Consider the following 25,989-nt stretch of genomic DNA (forward strand, 5'->3'; position numbering starts at 1 on the left):
GTTTAGTAAGGCGTGTGTAAGAAGCGAGGCAACCGGAGGAAGGCGCAGAAATGTTTCAGTGTGTCTCTTTGCTTCGAGCCCACGGAGCACAGTCTGCTACCATAGCAACTGCCGATGAGTTCTGCAGCGCAGCGCCGCCTGCTTTTGCAGTAGATGTCACCCTTGACAACGGCCAATCAGAAGTTGATATCTCTCTGTACAACCGTAGCAAAGGTATTGAGCTCTGTAGGCGGGTGTTCGCGATCAGCGGGAGTCACCCATTGGTCCATCGGGCCGCCACTCAAAGACGGACTCTTCACTGATTGGTTCGGGGCGTCTATTTCCAATATTATAAACATGTCCTCTGCTTTCCAGCCCCTGCAAGCACGGCTTGTTGGAGGCGACCATACTATGGTGTAAGGAAGCGAGGGGTCCTGTGCAATTCATTATTAGTTTGAATCAGACAATATAAAACTCCGACCTTTTGTTTGTTTTATTGGAAATTGGTATAATGTAACGGCATCTCAGTGCACGGGCACGCTTTTAAATGAGGCACGCGTAAAGAGGGGACTTAAACGCTGTTGATTTGATGTTCTGCTCTCATTATTATCATCACCAGCAGTATCATTAGTAGCTAACTGGCATTTTGTTTTCGGGGGCTTCGGCGAGAAGTGACAAGAATCCAAGACCCCTCCTCTTCAGGGCGGAGCGTGCATTTTGATGTCGGTTTTGTATCTTTTTTTCTTCTCTGACACGTCCGCACTGAGTGAATGGCATTGGCACATTGTCAATCGCTCACTACCGCTGCCATCAAACAACATAAAGCACACACAGCCCGCGCGCTCGACTCATAAATTTCCGCCAGCAGATATTTTTGCGCATCGCTTTATGGCGCGTGATTAATTTTTTCGCCAGTTTTTCTATTTTCCCTCTTGAAAGTGAGAAAAACTTTTTTTTATATATACATTTTTATATTTTTTCCCCCTACAATCTTTATAGCTCTGGTCGCCGGTGCTGATGGTTTAATTTATTTCGCGCAGCTTCTTTTATTTTCTTATATTTCATTTTTTTTTTAAAGGGCAATATTTTGCCAGCTGTTCACACGCAGTGTGCTTGTTTTTAATTACATAATCATTAATTTTGATTAATTATTACTTTACATCAGAGGCATGGGATGTTTTGTTTGCAACTCTTTGTAGGCTAATACTACGGATTTGTCCAAGTTTCCAAGAAGTGCACAAGGCGAAATTATCCTAAGAAGACTGCAAATAAGAATTCCAGACATCTGCAAAGGACCCCAGCTCTTCAAAGAAAACAAGACAAATTGGCATGAAGATTCGGACAGGATTGAACGGGAACCCGCTGTCAATTGAATGCTGAAGTTTACTGAAATAATAGACAAGAAATATCATCGCTAATTTTTCTCCAATGGACATTCATCCAGGAGGATCAAAGACGATTTAAATATTTTTCCATAAAGTGATTCCTGGGACATCAATTCCACTATATTTCATCCAGCGATTTATTGTATTTGCCGCGTCGCTTCACGGTCAATATTTTGTGCACGATAGCGACCCGTTAAACACCGCACATGAAATAATCAAGTTGTTTTTGCATGTGCATTCTCCGAGTTTCTTTCACCCATCTCAGTGACTGAGCACGAGCGCATTGATTGTGTTGCGGCGGACTATGGACGAGCAAGCCCGGATCATGCAGGCTCTCGGCGGTGTCAGCCTGGCCGGTCACTCGGTACAGGGAGGCATGGCTCTGCCGCCTCCTCATGGACACGACGGAACCGATGGGGATGGAAGAAAACAAGACATCGGTGACATTCTGCATCAGATCATGACCATCACCGACCAAAGCCTGGACGAGGCGCAAGCAAAGTTGGTGCATTTTTTTTGATAGCTAAACGTTTTCATTGTCTTGTTTTGAAAGTCTTTTAAATGTGTGTTTTCTCCTTTTATTTTTACAAGATAGCTTATAGTGTTAACATTTACACGTCAGAATAGCTAACTTTTATTTGACAGTAGCGTCCACTTATTGAAACGCTTGTCCCAACAGTAGCATAGGTATTCTGTCTTTACAAATGTTATTAAAACCTTTTGCATCTTAAAACAAGCTTTCAGGTATAAATCACATTTTTTTTGTAGCCTATTTTTGAAGTTGTAAAGTTTTAGACAAAATATCACTTACTGTTCACTAAACTAGTGTATTGAAATATTCAAAATAGCCTCTCTGTCTTTCACATTGAGAAAGACGCACAGGTAAAGTAGGCTACTCAACACATGTGGACATCTAATTAAAAGTTTCTACATCACACTTTACTACTTCTAAGGCCTTAACACTTTCACAGCCCTTATAGCAACTACCAAAAAAAACAAACAAACAAACAAAAAACTTAGTTGAGGAATTAATATTTATTTTACGTAGCCTTGTTTTGAACTTTTGTGATGAGTAAAGCCATGTTTGCCACCACGTTTATCATCACTGTCAAACTAATGCAGTTTGTGTAAATTTAAACTCAAGACTTGTCTTATAAAGTTTCATTGCGACAGAATTATGAGTTTTAAGTGACTATATATCAATCTCGTCTCTTGCTCCCAAATGGCACAGGAAACATGGGCTCAACTGTCACAGAATGAAGCCAGCCCTCTTCAGTGTGCTCTGCGAGATCAAAGAGAAAACAGGTAAGATTATACATACCCTAACAAATAAGCAAAATTATCTACAGACATCCCAAGAAGAAGAAAAAGGCAACAGTACAATGCCACTAATCCTTAGACACCGCCATCTTTACTGGTGTATTATTATTTTTTTTTTATTTGGTCGTCAGCGGATTCCAGTTGTACCAAGCCATATCCAGCATCCACATTTCTCTGCTTCTCACTTCTGAAAATGAATAGTCTTAATTGGATGTATCACCATACAAGAGCGAAATATGATGATGAGCTTTCCCCCCCTCTGCGTTGCATCGTGAGGCTGAACTGAGTGCCTTCTTCTGGGGGCATGTGTGAGAGAGGCACCCCGGCAGTTCCCTTGTTTACAGCGCGCTATTCTCCCTCAGCCAGTTCAATCTTTCAAGACACGCAGTTAGTGAATTGCTTGACAATTATGCATCTTCGGGATATTCAGCATTTGTCATTGAGGATATGGTTTGAATTGTGCGGTGTTGGTGTTGTAGGCTATATCAAGCTTGTTTTGCTCAATTGTGCCACTACAAGCCCAATGAGCGTTTACGCGTGTCCGTGGTTTCGGAGAGCGGTCCAATTCCTGCGCTCCTCTGCCTAATTATGCGACCAATTTACTGGATAATTATTGGCACTATCGGCGGTCCTGCAGTTAATTATTGCCCCCGTTTTATTATGAAAGACGCCAGCGCTGTGAAGGTTACATCGTTCACCGACACGTGCAGACGCTTGGTGCGTTATTGTTGTTTTAAAACGGACTGTGACCAGGAGTGATCGATATGCCATTTATTATAAGTTTGGTGTAAGTCTAACCTGTAAAATATATTTAAATGACTTGGTTTACATTGGAAAATGTTTTCAGTGTTATATTTTGCTTGATCTTGCCATGATAATTTATGCAATGCTCTAATTTGTGCCCGTTTAGAGTTTCATCTTGATTTTCTTGATCAGTAATTGAATGCAGAGTGGTTGAAAAAGTGTTGGTTGTCACTTGTCCACCACCTTAAAATTTTAAAACTGCAACTAAACTAGGTTTAATCATTGATTAGTATTATTATTTACTTCTAGCACCATTGACAGAGATCTAATAAGTATTTATTTATTTATTAATATTAATAGTATTATTTTGTAGGCTACATTTCTGCATTTGACTAAAATAAAACGTAGTAGTGGCAAGCTACTTGACTACTAAACATTTAGGGACCTTTTATGTATTACATTTTGCGCCAGAAGTAGGCTACACACGCACGTTATTGTTTAAAGTGTTTGCTTATTACACCTCATGCATTTGATGAAATTAGAAGGGTGCTGTCAAAAATATTTTTGAGGGCTTATGCATGTCTATACCAAACAGAAATATTCCATCCCCACTTTTTCTTACACTCATGCTCCTCTGAAATAGTCTGTCGCGCGCGCACTGTAAATGAAGTCCATTGACAGATTCAACATCAATTGAGCACGTGCGTTACCAAGGCTATACCGCCTGCCCCAATGACACGGAGCATTAGCATATGTCACTGTCTCACAAAAGATATATATTTATATATTTATTTTTTGAGGGAGAAATCAGCACCCTTTGTAGCAGAATCAATTCAGTTCCTCTAGTAGCTTAGTGGATGTAATTTAATGTGCAGTTTTCCTTTATGCTACGACGGTTAACACAGTCGCGTGATGTGCGCAAAGGCGCGCGCGTTCTGCAGTCACGCAGGGCGCAGGTATAAAGAGAGAATGACCACATAACCAGATATGCAGAATCCAGAGAGACCCTTAGATAATGGGCTTTTACCAGGAATGTGCAATATGTATTTATGGATATTGCGGAAGGAGAATAGCAGAGCGAAATCCGTAAGGTGAGCCCAAAACATGCACAATGGCAAACGCACTGAATTAGACTAATTACTTTCCTCTTTAGCCTACATTTAATGTTTAGAAAATTAATTTCTTTAATATCATGCTGAAATAGTAATGTTTTAAAATATTATTTAAGTGATGTTTTTAATCAACTTTATCATATCTATATTTATGCACTTTGTAAATAGGTAAAAAAAAATATATATATTAATTTAATTTTTTGAAAAAGAGAGCCAATATGTTTTTTTGACCTATTATATATACAGCAATCTAATAACATTTGAATATCAGTCAATCTAATAATATTTGAATTCATGTGTTTATCTGTCTCTGTGTGGTTGTATGGGCAGAATAGTGCTTTGCCAGATTTGTGGCCTTTGTGGCTTATAAGCAGAAGTGACTGGAGGAAGATCATAAAACTTAATGAACTTCTCGGCTGTTGGAGGTCTCAACTATGGGAGGGCAAGGCCCTGCTCCACCGCCGGTCTGTTTGAGTTGTTCTTTATGCCTGTCCTGTCCGGAGTAAAACAGAAAGAAAGAAATTGATTACTAAATGTGGCTGTATCTTAATGTAGCTGCTAATGTAAGCCGTAGCTACCGTTGCTGTTGTCTCAAGAAAAGATGGATAGTTGCAAAGGAGAGAGGAAATTTACATGTGTATCTGGTGTGAGGTAAACTTAAAATAATTTTTCAGTATATTAAATTTTATATTTACTTAAACCTTAGTACCTTTCAACTATATATATATATATATATATATATATATATATATATGTGTGTGTGTGTGTGTGTATTTGTGTGTGTTTGTGTGTGTTAGATTATCTCAAAAACTTTTGTTGGATTGTGATGTGATATATAGTTGGACACGTGCAATACTTAAAAAAAAAATCTATTTTTGTGTTTAAACAATCCACATACCGTTAAATGTGAGCACATTTTTAATATTTAAATTTACATTGTAGATGTATTTTCATTATTATAAAGCCACCTCCAGCTGTTGACTGTGTTTCCATATGCACCTATCATGTTACGTTTAATACAGCTATGTCCCTTATTGCATTATAGCGCTAATTAAATATGCATAAAGAGTAGAGTCCCTAAGTATGCTAATTATTTAAATGAGCTTGTTTACTAGCTCAGTTGCTGTAATCTCGGTTAATCCCTTTGACGCTGCCTGTTTGAATGGATTCCTTTTTTCCCCCCCTTCTTAACGCATCCGGACTAATTTCCTAACAAGCTTCACTCTGCTAATTTGTTTATTAACTCACAAGTGAACATAAGCATGGCATTTTCTTACTCTGTATATATGTTTGCTTTTCTTTGTTTCCCGCTTTGTAATATAAGACTTAAAAGCAAAGCCTTTTATAATATCACAGGAACAGTTTGTGAAAATTAAGTTTTTTTTTTTAGAACAACCGGAACTTAGATTTTCCTGCTATAGTGTGTATCTTGAGAGATGAGCTGTTGTTATTTTTCCCTCAGACTTAGTTTTTTTTTCTTTCTCCACAAGCCCGTTGAAGGACATTGTCTCGTCAGAGTGATAAGAGAGACTTTCACTGATAAGCATGCTACTCCTTGTTGTTGTTTTTTCTCTTTTCAGCCAAACACATCTTCTGTGAGGCTTTTTTCCCCTCTCACACACCACACACATACCTAGTGAACACCTTGTGTCAGAGCGCTATGTATTTTGCTTATCGTACTCAACAGATGCGTAGAAGAAATGAGGAGTTGAGAGGTTCTTGTCAGGGTTTGATCACGTTGCAGTGAGAGGAAATCTGTGAAAACGGAAAACACGACATGATTAAGTTCCTGAAAGTTATTGGATGATTAGCAAATGCACCATCTGCAACTTGTCGGACGTGTTCTGTCAATCTACAACTGCCATGGAGATTTTAATGTTACGTTTAGCTAATATTTAAAAGAAACTAACAAAACTTCAAAGTTGTGTCACAGCTCATTTTCTTTGTAAATAGTGGTTTTCATCATTGAACTGGTGTGTGTGTGTGTTATTGATATTGTGCAGTTTATGTCATGCAGTCACTGCTAAATGTATCTCTCTTTATACAGTAAGAGAAAATGCTAACAACTGCCAGTGCTGATGTATGAATAAGTTCCAATCGGAGAGATTTCTTGGCCTTGTATTTGTGAATCGCAGCAGAGAACAGAGCTTTGAAAAGATGAAAGATTCATTGTTGCTTTTGGATCTGATGCAAAGCGGGCTTAAAGGCGAAAAGGGGTAAATCAAACCTGAAGTGTTTGCACTGTAACTATGTAAACAGTGAGAAGGAAAAGCTGTGTATGTACATCTGTTTGTAGAGCCAGCGAACAGATATGTGACTTCGGGATGCTTGAGTGTGTACCTTTGCCTTGACTATGAGAATGTCAGGGATGTACACAATATATACGCCCCGAAACTGTGATATGTAGATGTGCGGAGAGACTCTTGATCTCTCTTAACGCTCATTCCGAAGCATCCAATCGTCATGTTGATGAGTACAAAAACGTGCCGAGTTAATTGTCAGATTAACCACAGATTACTGCAATTTCGAAGTCTTGTCGGACTGATAGGTTTGAGTTGTTTTTAGGATCCCCGGGGCACTGCGGAGAATCGGCATGAAAAAAATTCTTTCTTTCTCTTTTTCAAAAAGTGGCTGTGTGTGAGAGAGAGAAAGAGAGAGAGAGAGGAGAGAGATACATACATGGCGGATAAATGGATAGAAGCGTTTTGCAATGCAAAGCTGTCTGTAGTGTTGGGGAGCTTTCTTGGCACTCCACTAACTGCTACTGGAGGCCCTGAGTAGATTTCCCCATTGCTAATGCCCTAGAAGTATTAATTCACTTTGATATGCTAATTAGAGGGCATTATGCAAGAAATGAGATTAAGTGGCAGCGTGAAGTCATTTGCCTGTCAGTAAATTGAGTGTTTTTAGCAGGAGGGGTTTGTTGTTTTTTTTTCCCTTCTCTTCCACTTTCTCTCGCTTTTGCATTTAAATGAATCAAATGAAAGGAATGTGGCAGAATGCTTGAAAATCATTTTTCTGTTAGCAGATGTTTTTTTTTCTTTTTCTTTTTTGCTTTCTCAGTCTCTCTCCCTTTTAGGTATCGGTTTTTCCGAGGTCTCTTAAGCGTGTTTGGTTCATTTTTTCCCCCTTGCATAATCAATATAACACCATTATACAACGTCACCCATTGCCGCTAACACGTTCGGGGTGAGATTATTGGACGGCGTAATTAACAAATCAGATTATTTTTGTTTAATGTCTGCGGTGCCATTAAGATATAATGTGTCTGATGTGGGCTACACAAATCCTTAACGTGTGGAGAATAAACTTGGTTTGTTTTGAGAGGGAATACAGAAGTGCAGCATCGAATTGAGGAAGACCTCTGCTGGGTTGACTGTGCTAATCAGACAGTGTGTGTGTGTGTGTGTGTTTGGGTTGTTTGCTCTCTCTCCGCCGGTAGAGAGCAGGGCTGGCGGCAGCAGTGGCAGATGCAGCGGGAGCAGCGAGGAATAACAAAGGTGAAAGATTACCTCCATATGGCATTTCTGACCAGGAAAGAGAGAAAGAAGGGAGGAGGGGTTAGGCGTGCTCCGAAGCAACACTCCTTTCTGAAGTGAGGTTTAATCAATACAGAGAGATTACAGAAAACTATTACAGGACCAAAATCACAGGCTCCTCTTTCTCTCTCGGTTTCTCTCCTCTTCTCTTGTTTGCTGCCTCGGCGGCGGCTGCCTGCCTATTGACTTGTTGTTTTTCTGACCTTTGACTCATCAAGTTCAGAAACGGGAGGTCTGGAGGAGAGACTGCAGGAAGCCGGCAGTGTGGCCCCCGCTGCGCTGTTCCCCTATCACACACACAAACACACACACACGTACGCTATTTTTCAGCAAAGGGCCGTGTGTTGTTATTTGTGCATCCGCGGCGAGACCCTTCTTTGTGCACTCTGAACCGGCTGAATTAATTTGTAGGCACCATCGTAATTAACCACATGCGAGGCCAGCTAAAAGCATTACCTTGAAAAAATGGAATGCATAGATTTCTAGAGTAAGCGTTTCTTAAACCCTCGGGGACCATTCATTTTGAGGCGCCCCGACAAAACGGTAATGAGCCAACTAAATCTAGCCTGAAGTTAATTTGACATCTGCTGGGTTATTGTTGTTATTACTTGAATTGTCATTGCAATATATATTTTGCTTTTTATTTTCTAGTTTTAAATAATAGGAGGAAAAATAGCATTTCAAAATCAGTTGATTGGATTATTAGGAAATGTGGCGGCTTATTTTAATACTCCATGATTACGGATTAATTAATTAATGAGAGAACATACTCATTAATTGTTTGCTAATTACGAAATAACAAAGGAGCACTTAACCATGAAACTATGAAAAATTGACTCCGGCTTGCAATCCATATTTGTGTAGGTGGGAAACCGTGCGTCTCAGTCTCTTTATGACATCATCAAGAGCCCGGTCGTTATGATCCAAAGTAAATATTAGTGAGCGTCGCCCTCCTCTCTCGCCTTTAGTTACAATAGCAAAAAGCGCTTTTTTTTTTCTTTCGCGAATGTCTGAGTAAATGTATGCAGCCCGCAATAGAAAGCCATTCAGCAGTGGAGACAATTGACTTTGGGCTGCTTTTTGTTCCCGTCTGCCCCAGCGATGCGTCTGCAGTGACAAGATAGTGTAAGGCAGAATGGCTTCTGCTCAGCAGGGCGCCTGGACTCCTGAATGCCGTGGCCTCTCTCTCTTTCTCTCTCTCTCTATCTCTCTTTCTCTGTTTCTTCCCATTACTAGACTTTGTGTTTGAAATCGAGGAAGAGGGACTGCTATCTTCCTTACAGTGCTGTAAAACCCTTTGCTTTTTCCTTTCCGGGAGAAGGTGGGTATGGAAAAGAAAGAGCAGATGAAGGAATTAACAAAAGAAAGAGAGAGGGTACGGATGGATGTCAGGCTGGTGAGAGGTAAAAAATACCGGCAAAAAAGAAATGAGAGGAGAAAATCTGTAATCACAAGGTTTCACACGTTTTGAGCATTTGTCTTTTTCTTAAACAAATGTTCCCACACTGCCTTGTCTGAAATATTTTTACATATATGAGGCTAATCTACTTCTTGTTGCATGTGGCAAAGGCTTTGCTGCACAAATAATGCTTCTTTGCATAAACGTACATATTCACATCAGTATGATTTCTCACTGTACTTATCCGCCGTACTCTTTGTCTGAGGTTTTTTGAAAAACGGCTCCATAGTTTTAGTACTTATTTTTTGTGTAGCACATTAGCTATGGAAATAAGCCTTTTATGGCATAATATTTTGGCAGGTTTATTGGGGAATGTCCCACATGTACATGTAAATAGACCTTTAGCAATGACAGAGCTGGTGAGAATGCTGTTTCTTATATGATACAAAAACAATATAGCTATTGAAATGGCTCTGGCTTGAGAACAGGACATGAAATGAAAACAGGACATGTTGCAGGTCAGATTCAAATCCGTTTTTCCCACATGAGCACCAATGATCTGCTTACTGCTAACACTTAGACTTATTCAGTGATTGTGAATCTCTGTCTCCTTTGGGTTCAAGAAAAGCATAGTTTCTTTAATAATCCACTGCAGTGTTATTCAGTATGTGCTCTGTGCGTTAGAGAGAAAACATTCAACTCCCCAGAATCTGTACGGCTGTTTGTGGCATTGTCTTTGTTTTGCTTGTCTTATTCATAAATTGTCTCTTGATTCCTCAACACACACACACACACACTGCCAACCCCTTTCCCGTTCTACCCAGTCTAAGATGAGCTCATGTTTCATTTAATTATCCCTGACTTCAGATTGCTCCTGTTGCCTGTATATGAGGAATTGGACATGAAGAAGTTGATAAGGATCTTTTGAAACTCATGGCCAATCAGAGCAGGATTTCTACAGCCACTTTTGTCTCATTGTTTTATTTTGTCTTATATAAAACTACACTAAACTACAAGCATCAAGGGGGGATTTTTTCCCCCCTTGATGCTTGACCTACACCTTAACCGGTGTCTCATAAATGCTCTCTATAAACATAAACGCACGTTCCTCAGATGCGGTGGCGCAACCCTCTGATGAATCTCACATCACCTTTGAATTGTCAGCTATCCTTTGCCGTTTAACTAAATTGTGCTCTGTATTGAAACATTAAATTTTCATTTAAAAAAAGTAAATGTTCCCACCCGGCGCTGCTGTTTTAATATTTTACATCGCCCCCCCTCGCCCTGTCATCTGTATATGAAATAAGTGCAATTTGTGATGCGTTGTCATCAATAATTTTGTCACCGGGGCGTAAAAGCTGTGAAACACCCATCCACCCACAGCACTGTTTGTGTCGCATACAGAGCAAACTGTGATGCGATGAGCAATGCTAACGTTGGCCAAACGTTCTGGATATGATATTTGTGTAACTCAATTCATACGCCGCTGCCTAACACGGGTCCCATTTGTTATTGACACTAGGTTCATGGGCTGTTATGTTCAGTTTTATATAGATATTTTTGATATTGCAAGCTGTGGTACTGCATCCAGTAATGGAAATAAAGCCTTTTTTTTTTCTCTTGAATTATTCTCAGTGTTGTGTTACACTGATTTACGTTCAACACGGCACTAAAATAAAGCCAGGGTTTTTAACCATGAACACCCTGGAGGCCCGTGAAGGTTCTGTAGGGGGTTCTTAGACTTATACAGAATATTTTTGAATAATTTGAACATAAATCTCAACATTTAGTTCTCAAAATGTGGTTAATTCATGGTAGAAAGACACAAAACTCTTCTAATCTGATTTGGTTGATTCGCATAAAACCACCATTTAAAATTGTAACAACACATAGACAACACACTGGCACAATAAATGTAAATGTAGTTGAGAGGCTAAGCCTTTTTCAAGCATTTTCATATTAGTTGGGTCCTTGGACTGAGCAAAGGATAAGAGTCCAAATCTTTTCTGTAAAATGATTGGGAGCCCCTGAAGGGTCATATTTAGGCTTCAAGAACTGTAAACTATTACTGTGCGGTACGTGTAATTATTCCACCTCCACTACTCTTACAGACCTGCAAATAACTCTGGCATGATTATTAATTTTGCAGGTGATTACACAATTCAAGTGCATTAGTCAGTTTCGTCTCTGAATTTTTACAGTCGCCCATTGAGGTAATGTCCAAGTACTTGCAGAGGTTTTCATGGGTCACAGATACCACTCTGGTCGCAAGACCTCGGCTCTGCACGGCTATCCAACAGAACCTGCATCACTGTCAGGATGCTTATTAGCACAAAAAGGGTCAGGTGGGTGGGAGGGGAGGGGAGGAGAGTGGTCCTCTCATTGTAATGACATCGCTATTTATAGATCTCCATTTCATTAGCCTCCTCTGTTTCAGTGGTGAGATTTTCTCAAGGGGCAGAGGATGCAAGTCCATATACTTCCTCATGTGTGTAATATGAAGGGTTTGTCGATGCACACTTGCCTTTCTAGGGCAGAACTACTTGCATAGCCATGTTTATTTGTCTGTTTATTATGGTATTTTTGCTTTTTTTGTTAGTCTTTTGAATCCTTTCTGTAGCATTTATATGGTTGAGTTTAATCAGTGCGATTGGTTGGTGGTTTATTTATTTATTTTGATTCAGTCTCACAGTAATCTTTATATGCATGTATTATAGTTTTGTAAAGAAAGTTACAGTTTTGTTTAGAATCGTATGGATATTGTGGTTGGCTAAGTTTCCTTTAAAGGGATACTCCACTTTTTTTTTATTTTATCACTCCCTAAACAGTTTAACGGCTGAGTACCATTTTTGAATGTATTCAGCCAATTTTCTAATATTTAGAAGAATATCAGTAAACAGACAGTTTCTGGTCTCATTGACTTCCATAGTATATTTTTTTTTTCCTACTATGGAAGTCAATGAGACCAGAAACTGTCTGGTTACTGATATTCTTCTAAATATCAGAAAATTGTCTGGATGGATTCGAAAACGGTAAAACTCAACTGTTTAACTCTAGGGGAGTTGTAAAATGAGCCTATTTCCAAAACAAAAGTGGACTCTCTCTTTAAGGGTAAATTAGACTCGAGTAAGACTTTTTTTTTTCTTTTTAGCTTAAAAGCAGCATTTCAAGGTCTTAATCTCCTCACAGAACTGCTCTATCCTCCCCTCTTCCTATTTTCATTCCTCAAATGAAGTCCATGTGCCATTGTTCCTTCAGCATTTCATACGTTAGGATGATATATTGAAAGCAGAAATGGGAAAAAGACTGCAACGCAATGAAATTTTAATCATCGTCTTCTGCTGCTTTAACAAGGCAAATAATTCTTATTGGCTGCTGTGTTAAGATTTCTAATATTTAATTCATATCAAAGCTGGCGTTATTCTGCCACTGCCTTGTCAAGCCTTGCTTGGTCTGCACAGAGCAGTGGCTAAAAAAAAAACCTATAAGCAGACGTTAATGTCCGAAAGCTAGCGGGCAGCGTCCTCAGGAGTGGTTTCTAAAAATCGACTACTAGACATTCCTTGGATTTAATCGCTGGAGGGGTTATATATCGATTGATTTGCACTTATTTATTTAACATCAAGAAAGCAGCCTAATGCCATCGCTCACTTTGACTGTGGCGTTTTCGGTTAATGCTCACACGTTTAATGTTCCTTTTTTCGAGTTAAACACACACTCCCATAAATAAATGACCCTCACACACAGTTGACAGGGATTTTTAAAGCCAACCCGCTACTGTAACCGAAAAGTTAAATGCTTATGTATGTGTTTTTGCAACCATGGGGACATTTACTGTCTTGGGTGTGAGGAAACAAGAAAAAAAAAAATTATGCAGGCCACGCAGAGTAAACAGTTGGACTAACTGAACGAGATTTATGCTACGTGTTGCTAACGGTGCTAGAGGGAATGCTCCTCTATCCAACTCTTCCATCTTTGTACATCCCATCAGTTAAACAATCCAGAAAGCCTCAACTAAATGTAACACAATTATTTTCCTCAAAAGTCTCCAGTGAGTTGCTTTTTAAGGCTTTTCCAAAAGATGGTCAGCATAATTATGCTACTATAATATCTTAGTTAAATCCTTAGGCAGCATCACATGTCAATGAGAATTGCAAGTTTTATTGTTCAATAATATAAACTGAAAGGTTTGGGGTAAAGATGATTTTAATGTTTTTGAAAGAAGTCTCTTATTTTCAACTACCTGCATTGCTTCGACCAGAAATACAGTAAAAAAACAGTATTATTGTGTTATTACAGTGTTAAAAAAAATGTTATTACAATTTAAATGGGTCGTTTTATAAATATATAAATATATATTTATTATTCCTGTGATGGAAAAGCTGAATTTCCAGCAAACATTAATCCAATGATCATTTAGAAATCATTCTAATATGCTTTTTAAACATTTCTTATTATAATCAATATTGAAAACAGAAGTGCTGCTTACTATTTATTTGAGGAAACGGTGATACATTTGTTTCTGGATTCTTTGATAAACAAAATGTTCAAAAGAACAACATTTATTTGGAGTATAGATCTTTTATACCATTTTACGGTCACTTGACCAGTTTACTATATCCTTGCTGAACAAAAGTATTTAAAAGTATTTTAATTTCTTAGTCTTATTCACTCAAAATTCATGAACAGATGTGTATGGATAGAATCAGTTCGTTGTGATTAAAAATAAACGATTTTACCCAACATTTATCTGTGCTATTTAATTGTTTTTAGAGTAGTGCTCCATTAGTTTAGCAACATGCCAACTGCCAACATACTAAAAAAAAAAAAAATGCCAGTCGAGCGACAGCTATTTATGTCCCACACAGATTTGTCGACCACACAGAGTGTTCCAAATCAGTCACTTAAGATGTTCCATGATAGTCAGAACAGGCAGCTGTCTGTGTAGGCAGCAAGGCAGCTCACTAGGTTTTGGAAACAGAGCTTGTCTCTTCACCCTAAGCCCTTGAAGTTCATTTTTGTAAGCTGAAGCAACGGAAAGATGGCGCAGGGCCAGCCGGAGCTAGGTGCTGTCTCATGTTTCAGGGAGAGGGGGCAGATCCTGTTCTGGGCTCATGGTGAAATGGCTTAATTGGTGTCAGAGCCCCTGGGATAGTCTCTCTCTTTCTCTCTCTGGTTATCTCTCTCTCTCTCTCCCTTTTTCTGGGTGTGCTCTGAAAAAGCAACTTTGCATCCTCTCCTCTCCTCTCCTCTCCTCTCCTCTCCTCTCCTCTCCTCTCCTCTCCTCTCCTCTCCTCTCCTCTCCTCTCCTCTCCTCTCCTCTCCTCTCCTCTCCTCTCCAGTTTGTGATGCTTGAATGAGGAGTGAGAAGCACCATAACAATACTTGCTGATGTTTGGGATGACAGAAATGAATACGCACTCAGCTCCTGGGAAAGTGGTGATTAATGGCAGTGAGTAGGGGAACATTCTCCTTTCCTCCTGCTACACTTTGATGGGGATTGAAAAGGAGCAGAAGTAAAGGGTGAGGTTTTTATTCTCTCACAACGCGGAGGTCATCCTCGAGAACATAATTGCTGTTTCCTGCTGCCTTTCTTTCCATTTTCTGGCCTGATCTCACTTCTTCATCCTCTATTTTGTGTGTTATTGTCGGTTGGAGGTCCTTCCCATGATATCTTCCCAATGAGGCATCCCAGTTTGTGGTCGAATGATATGGGATTTCCGATCGCCATTGGAATGTATATAAACAGAAAAGAACCAACACGAATGTATTGCAGATATCATTACTTAAAGGGATATAACCATTTACATTAATCAGGGAATCAGAATGCCAAATCCTGACTGACGCGAGGAGGAGCTGGGGATGGAGGAGGGTAATTCTCTCCTGAGAAACGCGATAGCTGCTGATAATACTGAAGGAGCTTATATATGTATACAGTGATAGGTGTCGTATTCCTATAGGTAGACGTGGATCAGCTGATGCGAGCTTGACTAATGTGACCTGTCAGGACTGATTTTTGGTGCTCAGAAAATAATCCTTTCATCCATTTTGAAAACAGTTGTGTTTTTTCGATTTCAATCAATTTAATGTATCTTCTTCTTTTTTTCAAAAAGATATAGCTATGTGATCTATAGGCAATTGTTCTCAACTGGTAGGTTAAGAAGGTTCTGTTCTGATCATTACAAATAGTAGGGAAAAATAATGCTAAATGCAAATGAATGCCATAGAATTGTGTATCATTATGATAACATCTTTTAAAAAGGAGAAAGGCTTCATGCGTCTGTTCTTGATGTCAGAGGTCATGTGTCTATTCAAATTTGATGGTATTTTTCAACGTTTTATGTCACTTTATGTAGATGTCAACCAGAAAAGGTTTTAGGACATGCCCTTCCATCTTTTGAAAAAAAAAAAAAAAAAAAGGTTACTGAGCTAATGCAATGAAATGCATCTAGTTTTATGGTCTAATAGTACCATATTAGTCTCAATTCACCTGCCAAAGGTTTTGGACCCTACCACAATTCCCAGACTCGATCTGATTTTGTTCACACCATACATTCATGCCTTCATATCAGTTAAGATAGTGAGGTTAATCACTGCCACACAGTTTTTCCTCTTTCACTCTCTTCTTTGTCTCCCTGGCAGTGCCAGGATCCCAGGGACATCTCCTCAGTTACTTGTTAATTCATTTAATCAGGGATCTTGGCACTCTGCTCTTCCCCTGGCTGGTGCAGTAATCTTATTTAGAGTGAGACGCAGAGGAAACCGCATGTCCGCGACCTGAGAATTTCATCCCTGTCAATACACACACCGCTCCGCTCAGCACAGCAGGGTTCCATCCTTACCACTGTGAACACAATACAGATGCATTTCTATTGCTATATTTTAGCATTTTATTTTGTTTGGTCTTCAGACATGTGAAAAAAGTTTTACTCATAAGACCTTTGCATTTGCCCTTAGACTTAGATCTCAAATATCAAAAGCAAAACCATTTCGCATCAATGTTAAAATAGGTGAACCGGATTCGAGAGTATCATTATCGGTTGTGTCTTATTAGAGATGCCGTGCGTTTTTAATCAAGCTGTTCATCTCTTCACACACCTCCTTAGGTTTCATATTAGAAGAGAAAAACAAGAGGACCAGGTCTGTACCTGCGATGAGGGCCTTTGGGGAAGTCTTATAGCAGCAGAAATGTAAAGTGTAGGTTTAGACACTGGCCACTGTGCTGACAGCTTGTTTTTTTTTTTGCTCACTTTTGCCTCTCAAATAAGCGGCAGCTCTGTCAGAATGATTGATAGCGATTTGTTTTACGTGGCACAGTTTGAGATTTTTCACTCTTTTTTTTTTTTCTCTGCCTTACAAGGAGTTGAGAGTTTTTAGAAGTGGAGCAATGAGTTTAGAAAAAAAAAAAAAAAAGAAATAGACAGACGAGTGCTGAAGAGGGTTTTTTAGATTTCACAGGGAAACTACATGTCAAATATTGATGGTAATGAACTAGTAGAATAGTTTGACTCTTGACATCCCCTTTTTGTTACTAGAAAAGCTGATGTTGTTTCTAACAAATATTTCTTTTTAATTAAAAACAGTATAAATATAGTGTGCGGGCGAAATGAGAGGATACATTTTATTTCCCATAACACTTCACAACTTCTTAATTTGCCCTAACCTTTAATATAATCATGTAGAATAAGGCATCCTAACACATGCAAATGAAGATGATACACCAAGGACAGAGGGCGTTTCTAAACTTCCTCCTCAAATTAGAAACCCTTTCAACGTGACACGAGGTGTACAGTAACATTCCTATCAGATCATTTTAGCTTACGTGTGTCTGCGTGCATTGAGTGTTTAACTGATTCTTTTTTTTTTTTTTGCTAGAAATATTATGAGCATTAAATGTGCATGCATATACGTGTGCATGCAGAGCACGGTCATAGTCACGCGGGTGTGCTGGGATGGTAGTGTAGCAGAGTTAATTTATTTAATGACTGAACCTCTCCTGTCTCCTGAGCCCTGATTATTCTCTCTGCCTGATGAGAGCAAAGATAGAGTGGAGGAGAAATAGAGCACACACACATACTCCATAACATGCATTTTAACATGTATTTTAGATGTTTCAACACACACACAAAATATTTTTAACATAATACAACCTAAATATAAATGGACATATTAAATTATGAATTAAATAAGGCAATCTATCAATTGTGTGTATATACAGACTGTACACAGTAGTGTGCAAACTCTTCCTCTCTCCCGCTGTCTATCCAGGCACCACTGATCAACCTGGACTGTAGGGCACACTGCTAACACACAGGGTCTGCAGTAGAATGGAAGCACTGGACCCTTGAGCTCAACCCGAACTTGAAATGAAGTAATGAAAACATAACATGATGGCTCAGAGGATGAGGGAGGAGAGCTAGGGAGAGAGAGAAAGAGAGAGAGAGGAGGAAAGTCAACGTATAGCATTTCCATAAGCCATCATCAGCAATCCAGTGGAGGGTCGCGCAAACTGGAAATGATTTCTTCAGGCATTCGCTGTCAAGTGTTATTCAAATAGCGCCAGCCTCATATTTGAATAACAGCCGACATTTTGAATTAATTAATCAGCCCGAGATAGTCCAGGGCCTTTTCTCATTAGCGGACGGGTCAGACCGGAGAAGATATATGCTCTGGTGATGATATACTTGTCTTTAATCGTGATTTATGGAGATTTGCGATCGCGCACAATTTGTCAGAGGTTCCGGGAGCATGCTAAAAATAAATAGATAACAAAACAGGACAGAGCATATTTCATTACCTGATCTTTGATTGATCTGGCAATGCTGGAAAAAATCGTGCGTTTTCTTTCGTAAGCATCACACTTGCAGTTTTATGTTCCTGTCAGCTCTTTTTTTTCTATTGGTTTTTAATGTCAGTATAGTGTAATATTTATGTGATCTTTGTTATTATTATTAATGATATTTAATAATGATAATTTAATAACAATAAATGTTTCAGTTGTCAAAAATATCCTTTTAAGTTATTCATTTTAAGTTATAATTATATGATACTCTATTTTAAGTAAATAAGTTAAGGGCCGTTTCTTATGCTCATTAAGGCTGCATTTATTTGATCAAAACATACAGTAAAAATAGCAATGTTGAGAAATATTACAATCTTAATATGTAATAATATATTTATAGTTCATATTTTATAATATATTTAATCATATACTTTAACTTTTAATTTATTTCTGTAATGGTAAAGCTGAATTTTCATTGTCATTACTCCACATGATCCTTCAGAAATCAACAGTTGCGCTAATATTTTTGTGGAAACCATGATACTTTTTTTTTTTCAGGATTGTTTGTTGAATAGAAAGAAGCAGCATTTATTTTAATTAGATTTTTTTTTAAACAATGTAAATGTCATTTATTGAATGCATATTTTGAATAATTAAAGGCATCCTTGCTGAATAAAAGAACATTTAAATAATTAATTCCTTTTAGACATCTCACTGACCTCAAGCTTTTGACCATTAGTATAATAAACTATGTGGAAATTTTCTCTCAGTCCCACAGAAAACGTGTCCTAAATTAGAGAACGAGCGTTCCTTGTCGGCGCCCTATGTAAATAACATCCTGCGGAGTTGCTGACAGTCCAGTGTTAAGCAAACTGTCACTTTACTTCTCTTGTTTAGTGCCGGACAAACATTTCAAGAAATGCAGTCTGATTTAAACCAGGGAGGCTGGTCTTCTGCTGTAGAGTAGAAAATCACTTTACATTTTGTGTATTCATACATTAATATGTATTATTATTTTGGCTATATGTGTGTTAGAGTGTATATTCACATAGGTAATACATTCAAATCCAGATGGCTTGTGGCCAAAGAGCCTTTCACATCTAGGATTATACAGACCTAGTTTGAGTCGTGCTTAGAGACTCGTTAATGTGCTTGTGTTTTCAGATGAATTAATCATTCCTCCTGCCGGTACTCGTGCACTGTCAAGTGGTCTTGTTCTAAGTGTGTACATATACATGCTTAAGTAGTATGTATGTTTAGAAAGGGAAAACTTCGGCGCTCTGGAAAACAAAGGCATGCTGGTTTGCGGTTTCGTGTTTGTCGCGGTTGTAGAGCAGGAGTTTACGTTGTAATTGGTGTGTCTAGTGCCGAGCGAGGGCTGCGTGTTGGAAGTGTTACAGAGTAATAGGAGAGGCGATCTTCTAAATGCCTGAAACAGCTGCTAACTACGTCTGACTGTGTGTTTCAGCATAAACACTGCTCTAACAAGACTCTCCCAGATGCCTGCCAACACACGAGCGTTTACACTAGACCTTTTTCTGTTATGTTTACGGCTGTCTGAAGGAAGACGTGAAGACGCTTCCTACAGGTATATATATATGAATCTGTGCTAATAACCTGTTAGCACCCTTTCGGTGAAGTGCAAATAGAATTGTCTTCGCTGTTTTGCTTTGCATATTTTTTTTATGCCAACACCATAATATAAGTATAGCAACTTTCAGCATTTCCCAAGATGCATCAATAGTTTTAAGCTTTAATTGTTTTAAACTTCTGGAATGTGTCACCACATTTCACAGGAATCCAATTATAAATAGAAACATGCTTATTTGCATCTCACTTGCATCTTATCCCTTTAGGTTATTATTCTTCATTAAAAGGAGGCAAACTGAGTTTGTGTGGATCAGAATGTCAATATCTACATGTTATTATATTTGGTGCATATGTGTGTGTGTGTTTGTCTGCATATTTATGTGCAGGGGGTAGACGTGTCATATTGGCGTGCTTGCGGCCTTCATATAATGCAGCACCACGCTGACAAAACATTCAAATAAATTGCTGTCACTAAGTCCAAACGCCAGCTTCTGCGATTTTTATCTGACGGGCAGAGGACTCAAAATATGCCACCCTGACAGCCAACTCCGGGATACCTATGGCAGAGAGAGGGAGGGAGACGGAAAGACAGAGGGATGAGAGAAATCGTGGATATGGCTGATCCGTTACACTACAGCACTCATCAATGCTTGATATTAGGAATGTGAGAAAAGAGCAATGCATGTCTGGGAGAGGATGTGATATCACGCAGTTTGCACCGCTGCTTGTCAACATGCTGCTGATGTCACTTTTGGCCCACTGGACAACTGCTGTCATGAGTCGTGTGTTTTTTTTTTCCTCCTCATTTTTCGTTTTTGCTACTTTTTTTGTTTGTTATTTCTTTATTTAATTATGAATTAATTAAATAATACATTATTAATTAGTTGAGTTACATTTGAGCTATTTTCTCTTTTTTTGCAGACTTTTGTTTGTGTGCAAATTTCTATGTTTATACCAACCACCCAGAACACCCTGGCAACAGCAACCACCCAAAATACCTTAACAACCGCCTAGCAACCACTCAGAACACCTTAACAAACCACTAGAAACACCGTAGCAACTTACTTCAAACTATATTTTAAACAAGTTTAAACTAATTTAAACTTCAAACTACTTTAAAATTCAAACTAATTTAAACTTTAGACTAATTTAAACTTTAAACTAATTTATACTACTTTAAACTTTAAACTAATTTAAACTTCAAACTACTTTAAAATTCAAACTAATTTAAACTTTAGACTAATTTAAAATACTTTAAACTTTAAATTAATTTAAACTTCAAAATATGTTAATATTTAAAGTATAATATTTATACTTATAAGCGGTTAAACTAATTTAAACTATAAACTAATTTTAATTTCAAACTTTCTGTTCCAGACTTTCCCAAGCCAACTTAAAGTTTGTCTCGACGAACTTTTTAGTTAATTAGTTTACATTTGAGCTATGTTCTTTTTCTTTTTTTGCAGATTTTTGTTTGGATGCAAATTTCTATGTTTACTTCAAATTTTTTTTTTTTTTTCATTTCATTTCATTTTTTTCATTTTTTTTGGTTTGGTCATTTTCAGATCATTCAATCAGTTTGCCCCGCTGCTTAGCAACTCAATCTCTTATAGTTTATTAATGAAAAGCCTCCCAAATATTTTGTCAGTTTACAGACTTACTGTAATATTTGGTCAGGGATATGTATTTTAGTACTGTCAAATCGATTATTAAAATCTAACACAAAAGTTTGTGTTTACCTATAATATGTATGTGTGTGTGTGTATAGAATTGAATTTATTAAGGATAATATTAAGAGGCTTATTTTCAAGAGGCTCCTATTTTTTAACTTGTATGTGAGATGCGATCAATCACGATTAATCGTTTTGAACTAATGTTATTGTTAACTTGATATTATTATTTTTAAGTTATTTTATTTCTACATATTTTATAATTAGTATTTGTTTTAACAGTAACTACAGCTAATATTAAAGTTTGTATATCAAAATATTAAATCAGTTCCCAGGTTTTACTGTTACGAAAATGCTAAACAGACATTGCAAATCTGCAGTGTTGGAAAGCGTTGGCTCCTCGTCTCAGCCGCACACGTTATTAAGCTATCTTGAAATCTTGCTCTGTCATTTATTGACAAAAGAGAAACAGCAGAAGGATTTGGAGCTCGCGACGACGGACCTTCCTCTGCGTGTCTTACATTCTCTGTAGCATTGTTGTTTTGCTCGTATGCCATCTTAATGAGAAATACAGCCTCATTATGATTTTAAGGATGAGAGGGGAAAGCTTTTAATTAATGATATGTAAATGGTTCTGAATTGATTATGTTACAATATCAAGAGAGATGGGTAGAAGCTGTGGTGTAATATATTTTAATTAAGAATTAATTAAAAATGATGGCAATTTCAGAAAGCCTCACAGAAAATAGTGGAATTTACTCTATGTCAGAAGTGAATTAGCCTCTGATTAAATGAATGCCTTGTATTTATAGCGTGGTTATTTTTAAGCCTCGCCAGGAAGAATTACACATTTTCTCTGATATAATTAGCTCTCGTGTCTTGGTCCACCAATAGCTGGAATGATTAGAGGTCACGTGACTTCTGTACATTCTCGTAATCGACCACGTTCCCTAATTGAATTCAATTTTGAGACATTTTAAGATTACATTTTTTCCGAAACCAGGGGACAAGTCTGATTCTCTCTCTCTCTCACATTCGTTTTTTTGTATCGTGATGGAGACATTTATGGACTTTTGTTGTTTTTATACTTGGCTAATGACCTTTTTGGCTAATTGCATTTTCATATTTTTATTAAGACACTTTTTTCTCACAGCGTATGTCATTTTGGGTTTTACTAGGGACATATTGAACATTTGGTCATGATAATGCAGGTACAACTTGACACACACACACACACACACACACACTGTGTTGAATCTGTTTGTATTCATAGACACAATCTGACACATCAAGCACAAAACTGTCCAACTCAATCTAAATGCAAGTTCTTTAATATCCACATTCTGTAATACAGTCATCACAGCAACAAAGCATGAGCCACTGAAAGTACAGATACAGCCTATATGCATTTTAAAATTCAAAATGAAACATCGTGAACCGAGACTGACAGAGTTTATCAAAGAGTCGACACTCCAGAGAGAGTGAACTGTGAACATCGGAAGACCCTGATTAACCTTTTAGCTGCATAGATCTTCCAGCCCTTTGTTCGAAAAGAGAGACGAAAGAAGATGCAGTTCTCAGGAGTGTAGGAGGCGGCGAAGAGGCCTTTGTTCTTGGCACTGTGTAGCACGCGCTTCAGGAAAGATCTCCCCCGCGATCAATGGAAGTGCGGCTGTGATGGGAGTAATCGAGGTGGGGTGGGGGTCCCTCGTGGTCGGGTTTGATTGGAGTGCTAAGTTTGGTGTTGAAAGGCAGAGGGGAACAGCCTGCTGGAATCAAATCCCGCAGGATCAGTTAGAGCTTCGCAACAAAAACACCTCCGTATTCCACAATAAAAACGAAATGCCTCGCATAAGAGATCTTACATGAACGGCTCTTTAATAAACGCAGGGAAGAGAGAGGTGCAGATTGCTCTTGATTTTGTGTGAGCGTGTGTGAACAATTGTCGCTAACGTGTTTACATATCGCATATTATGCACAATTGGTGAGGCATATGAAGGTAGACAACAAATGTTACTTTTACTCTGAAAATCATATATTTAATATATGATGTAAAAAATAATACACACACACACATATATATATATATATATATATATATATATGTATATACATGTAGTATATTATATAATTAACTACTATTTATAAAACATTTATAATATATATATATATATATATATATATATATTAGGACTGGGAAACAATTAACCATGATTAATCGCATCCAAAATAAAAGTTTGTGTTTATTTGCATATTTGCATGTATATATATATATATATATATATATTTATACATAATTAAAATTGTGTAAATATAAATATTTGATATATTAAGAACACATTTTTCTTAAATATTTACAGGCATGTGTGTGTATTTATATATACAAAATAATTATACACACACACATATATTACGTAAACACAAAGTTTTATTTTGGATGCGATTAATCGTGATTAATCGTTGTCCAGCCCTAATATATATATGAAGAGTTCAGATGCAAAAGCCTCTAAATGCCATTTGAAATTTTCTTCTTTAATTATGATTTTTATCAAACTTGTATATTTAAGTTCAGTAATTTCACGTAAATGGCAATAATAATTACCTATTAATTGTTATTTAAGTGAAATTACTGAACTTAAATATACAAGTTTGATAAAAATCATCATTAAAGAAGAAAATTTCAAATGGCATTTAGAGGCTTTTGCATCTGAACTCTTCATATATATATATATATGATTTATATATATATATATATATTAACTTTTGCACGTTTGTATACAGTTATTTCTAAAGTTAGAATTAGATGTCAATACTAAACATGTTTTAACAGTGAAATTCCCCTCTGGATGAATAGAGTGTATGAGAAATAGAAATAGAGAAAGGCAGTAAGAGGAGTCAAAGTCAGACAGCATGGAAAGCAAGAGAAGGACAGAAGAAGTGAAGGGGGGTCAGCTTGTAAACGGGGGGTATCGGTTCCATTCCCTACAGAGCATCTCTCTCTCCCCCTCTCTTGCGGTTCACATCCCTCTCTCTCGCCCACCCACCCATGACTGGTCGAGTCTCGCTCCTCACTTCGACACCTGCAACCAGTTGCAATACATCACTGTCAGGTCCGCTTTCCCCACCCATCCGCACACGTGTATGTGCGCGAGTGTGTGTACGGGGAGAGTTGAGCGCTCCTGACACACACTCCCCGGTGGGAGCGGTTGTAGGTGAGGGTGCGTATGGAGATGCCAGGTCCCCTCACCACCCTCCACTGCTCTCACGCTCAAAATATCATTCAAATGGAAGTCTGAGGATTTCTATTTTTTTGTCCACTGGTCGATCTGAATGCATCAAGAGCGAGAGGTACCCGTGACATCGTCCCGGCTGTGTCAGACGCGGCTCTGTGGACAGAAACGGCTCTGATTGGCTACCTCGTTTAGGGCACTTTGATTTAGGTAGTACACTGTTGGCCCAAAGTCTGGTAGACATTGCGACCAAGAACCGTCCACTTAGATAGGAATAGGGTGTCATGTTTCACACTCTCAGCTCGTGTTTAGGAATTTATTTGAGTATTCCGGTTTCAAAGTTTCACACCATACATCTGTAAACCCCGGGTTCTTATTTGCATATTTGCAGAGTCAGATGCAAAACGTAAATATTTGATGAGGCAAGCACTGTTCAGTGTATAATTGGTTGTTTGTTGCTGAAATTAGAGTGGTTTAATTATGTATGTATGGTATAATGATGAAATGATATGATATGTGATTTTCACGAAACATGAGAAAATTCCCATGCTCATTGGGTGTTGCCTCTGTAGAGATGTTAGTAGCGTAATAATTTAGTTTGGTGACGTGAAATGTGAAAAATAGACAATGGATCACACCTATAATCACTTTACTAGCAGAGACAAAGGAAGATTTTGTAATATGTGCAACCAAAAATGAAGCCAGAAGCCAGAAAGGTGGATAAAATCCTGAATAGTGATGTCCAAGTTTCTAATTGATTGTAGGAAATGCATTATTGTGTAATCCGCTTGATCAAAGATGATCATGTTTTCCATGTTGAGAGATGGCAGTACAGTCTAACACCATATATCGGTACTTAAAGGAGTAGTTCACTTTTAAAAACAACTTTTGCTGATAATTTACTCACCCCCATGTCATCCGAGATGTCCACGTCTTTCTTTCTTCAGTCGAAAAGTATTGAAAAGACTTCAGTCGAAAAGAAATTAAAGTTTTTGATGAAAACATTCCAGGATTTTCTCCATATAATGGACTTCAATGGGAACCAAATGGTTCAAGGTCCAAATGAGAGTTTCAGTGCAGCTTCAAAGGGCTTTAACCAACACCAGACAATTAATAAGGGTCTTATCTAGTGAAACGATCAGTCATTTAAAATAATAAATAAAAAAGTTTAAGTTTTATAAGCACAAATGCTCGCCTTGGTCTGTTCTGTGATGAGCGTTCGTGACTCTCCTGTTCAAA

At 38.0% G+C, this 25,989-nt stretch overlaps 1 protein-coding gene across 8 annotated transcripts in view; it reads left to right on the top strand.

The window, feature by feature from the left end:
* The first annotated feature begins 357 nt into the window (after positions 1-357).
* Positions 358-25,989, top strand: part of pbx3b (pre-B-cell leukemia homeobox 3b) — a 90,295-nt gene continuing 64,663 nt past the window's right edge. For 4 of the 8 annotated variants that reach the window (XM_039681150.2, XM_039681180.2, XM_039681166.2 and 1 more), the window contains exons 1-2: positions 360-1,865; positions 2,596-2,669. In XM_039681150.2, coding sequence (XP_039537084.2) covers positions 1,669-1,865; positions 2,596-2,669 — 271 coding nt within the window. In that variant the 5' untranslated portion in view covers positions 360-1,668. Of the gene's footprint in view, positions 1,866-2,589; positions 2,670-25,989 lie in introns of all 8 variants that reach the window. The other 4 variants (XM_039681174.2, XM_039681158.2, XM_039681141.2 and 1 more) reach the window with 3 other exon arrangements.

This window comes from Pimephales promelas, chromosome 14 (assembly GCF_988280905.1).
Source record: "Pimephales promelas chromosome 14, fPimPro1.hap1.1, whole genome shotgun sequence".
In the NCBI taxonomy this organism is placed as follows: Eukaryota; Metazoa; Chordata; class Actinopteri; order Cypriniformes; family Leuciscidae; genus Pimephales; species Pimephales promelas.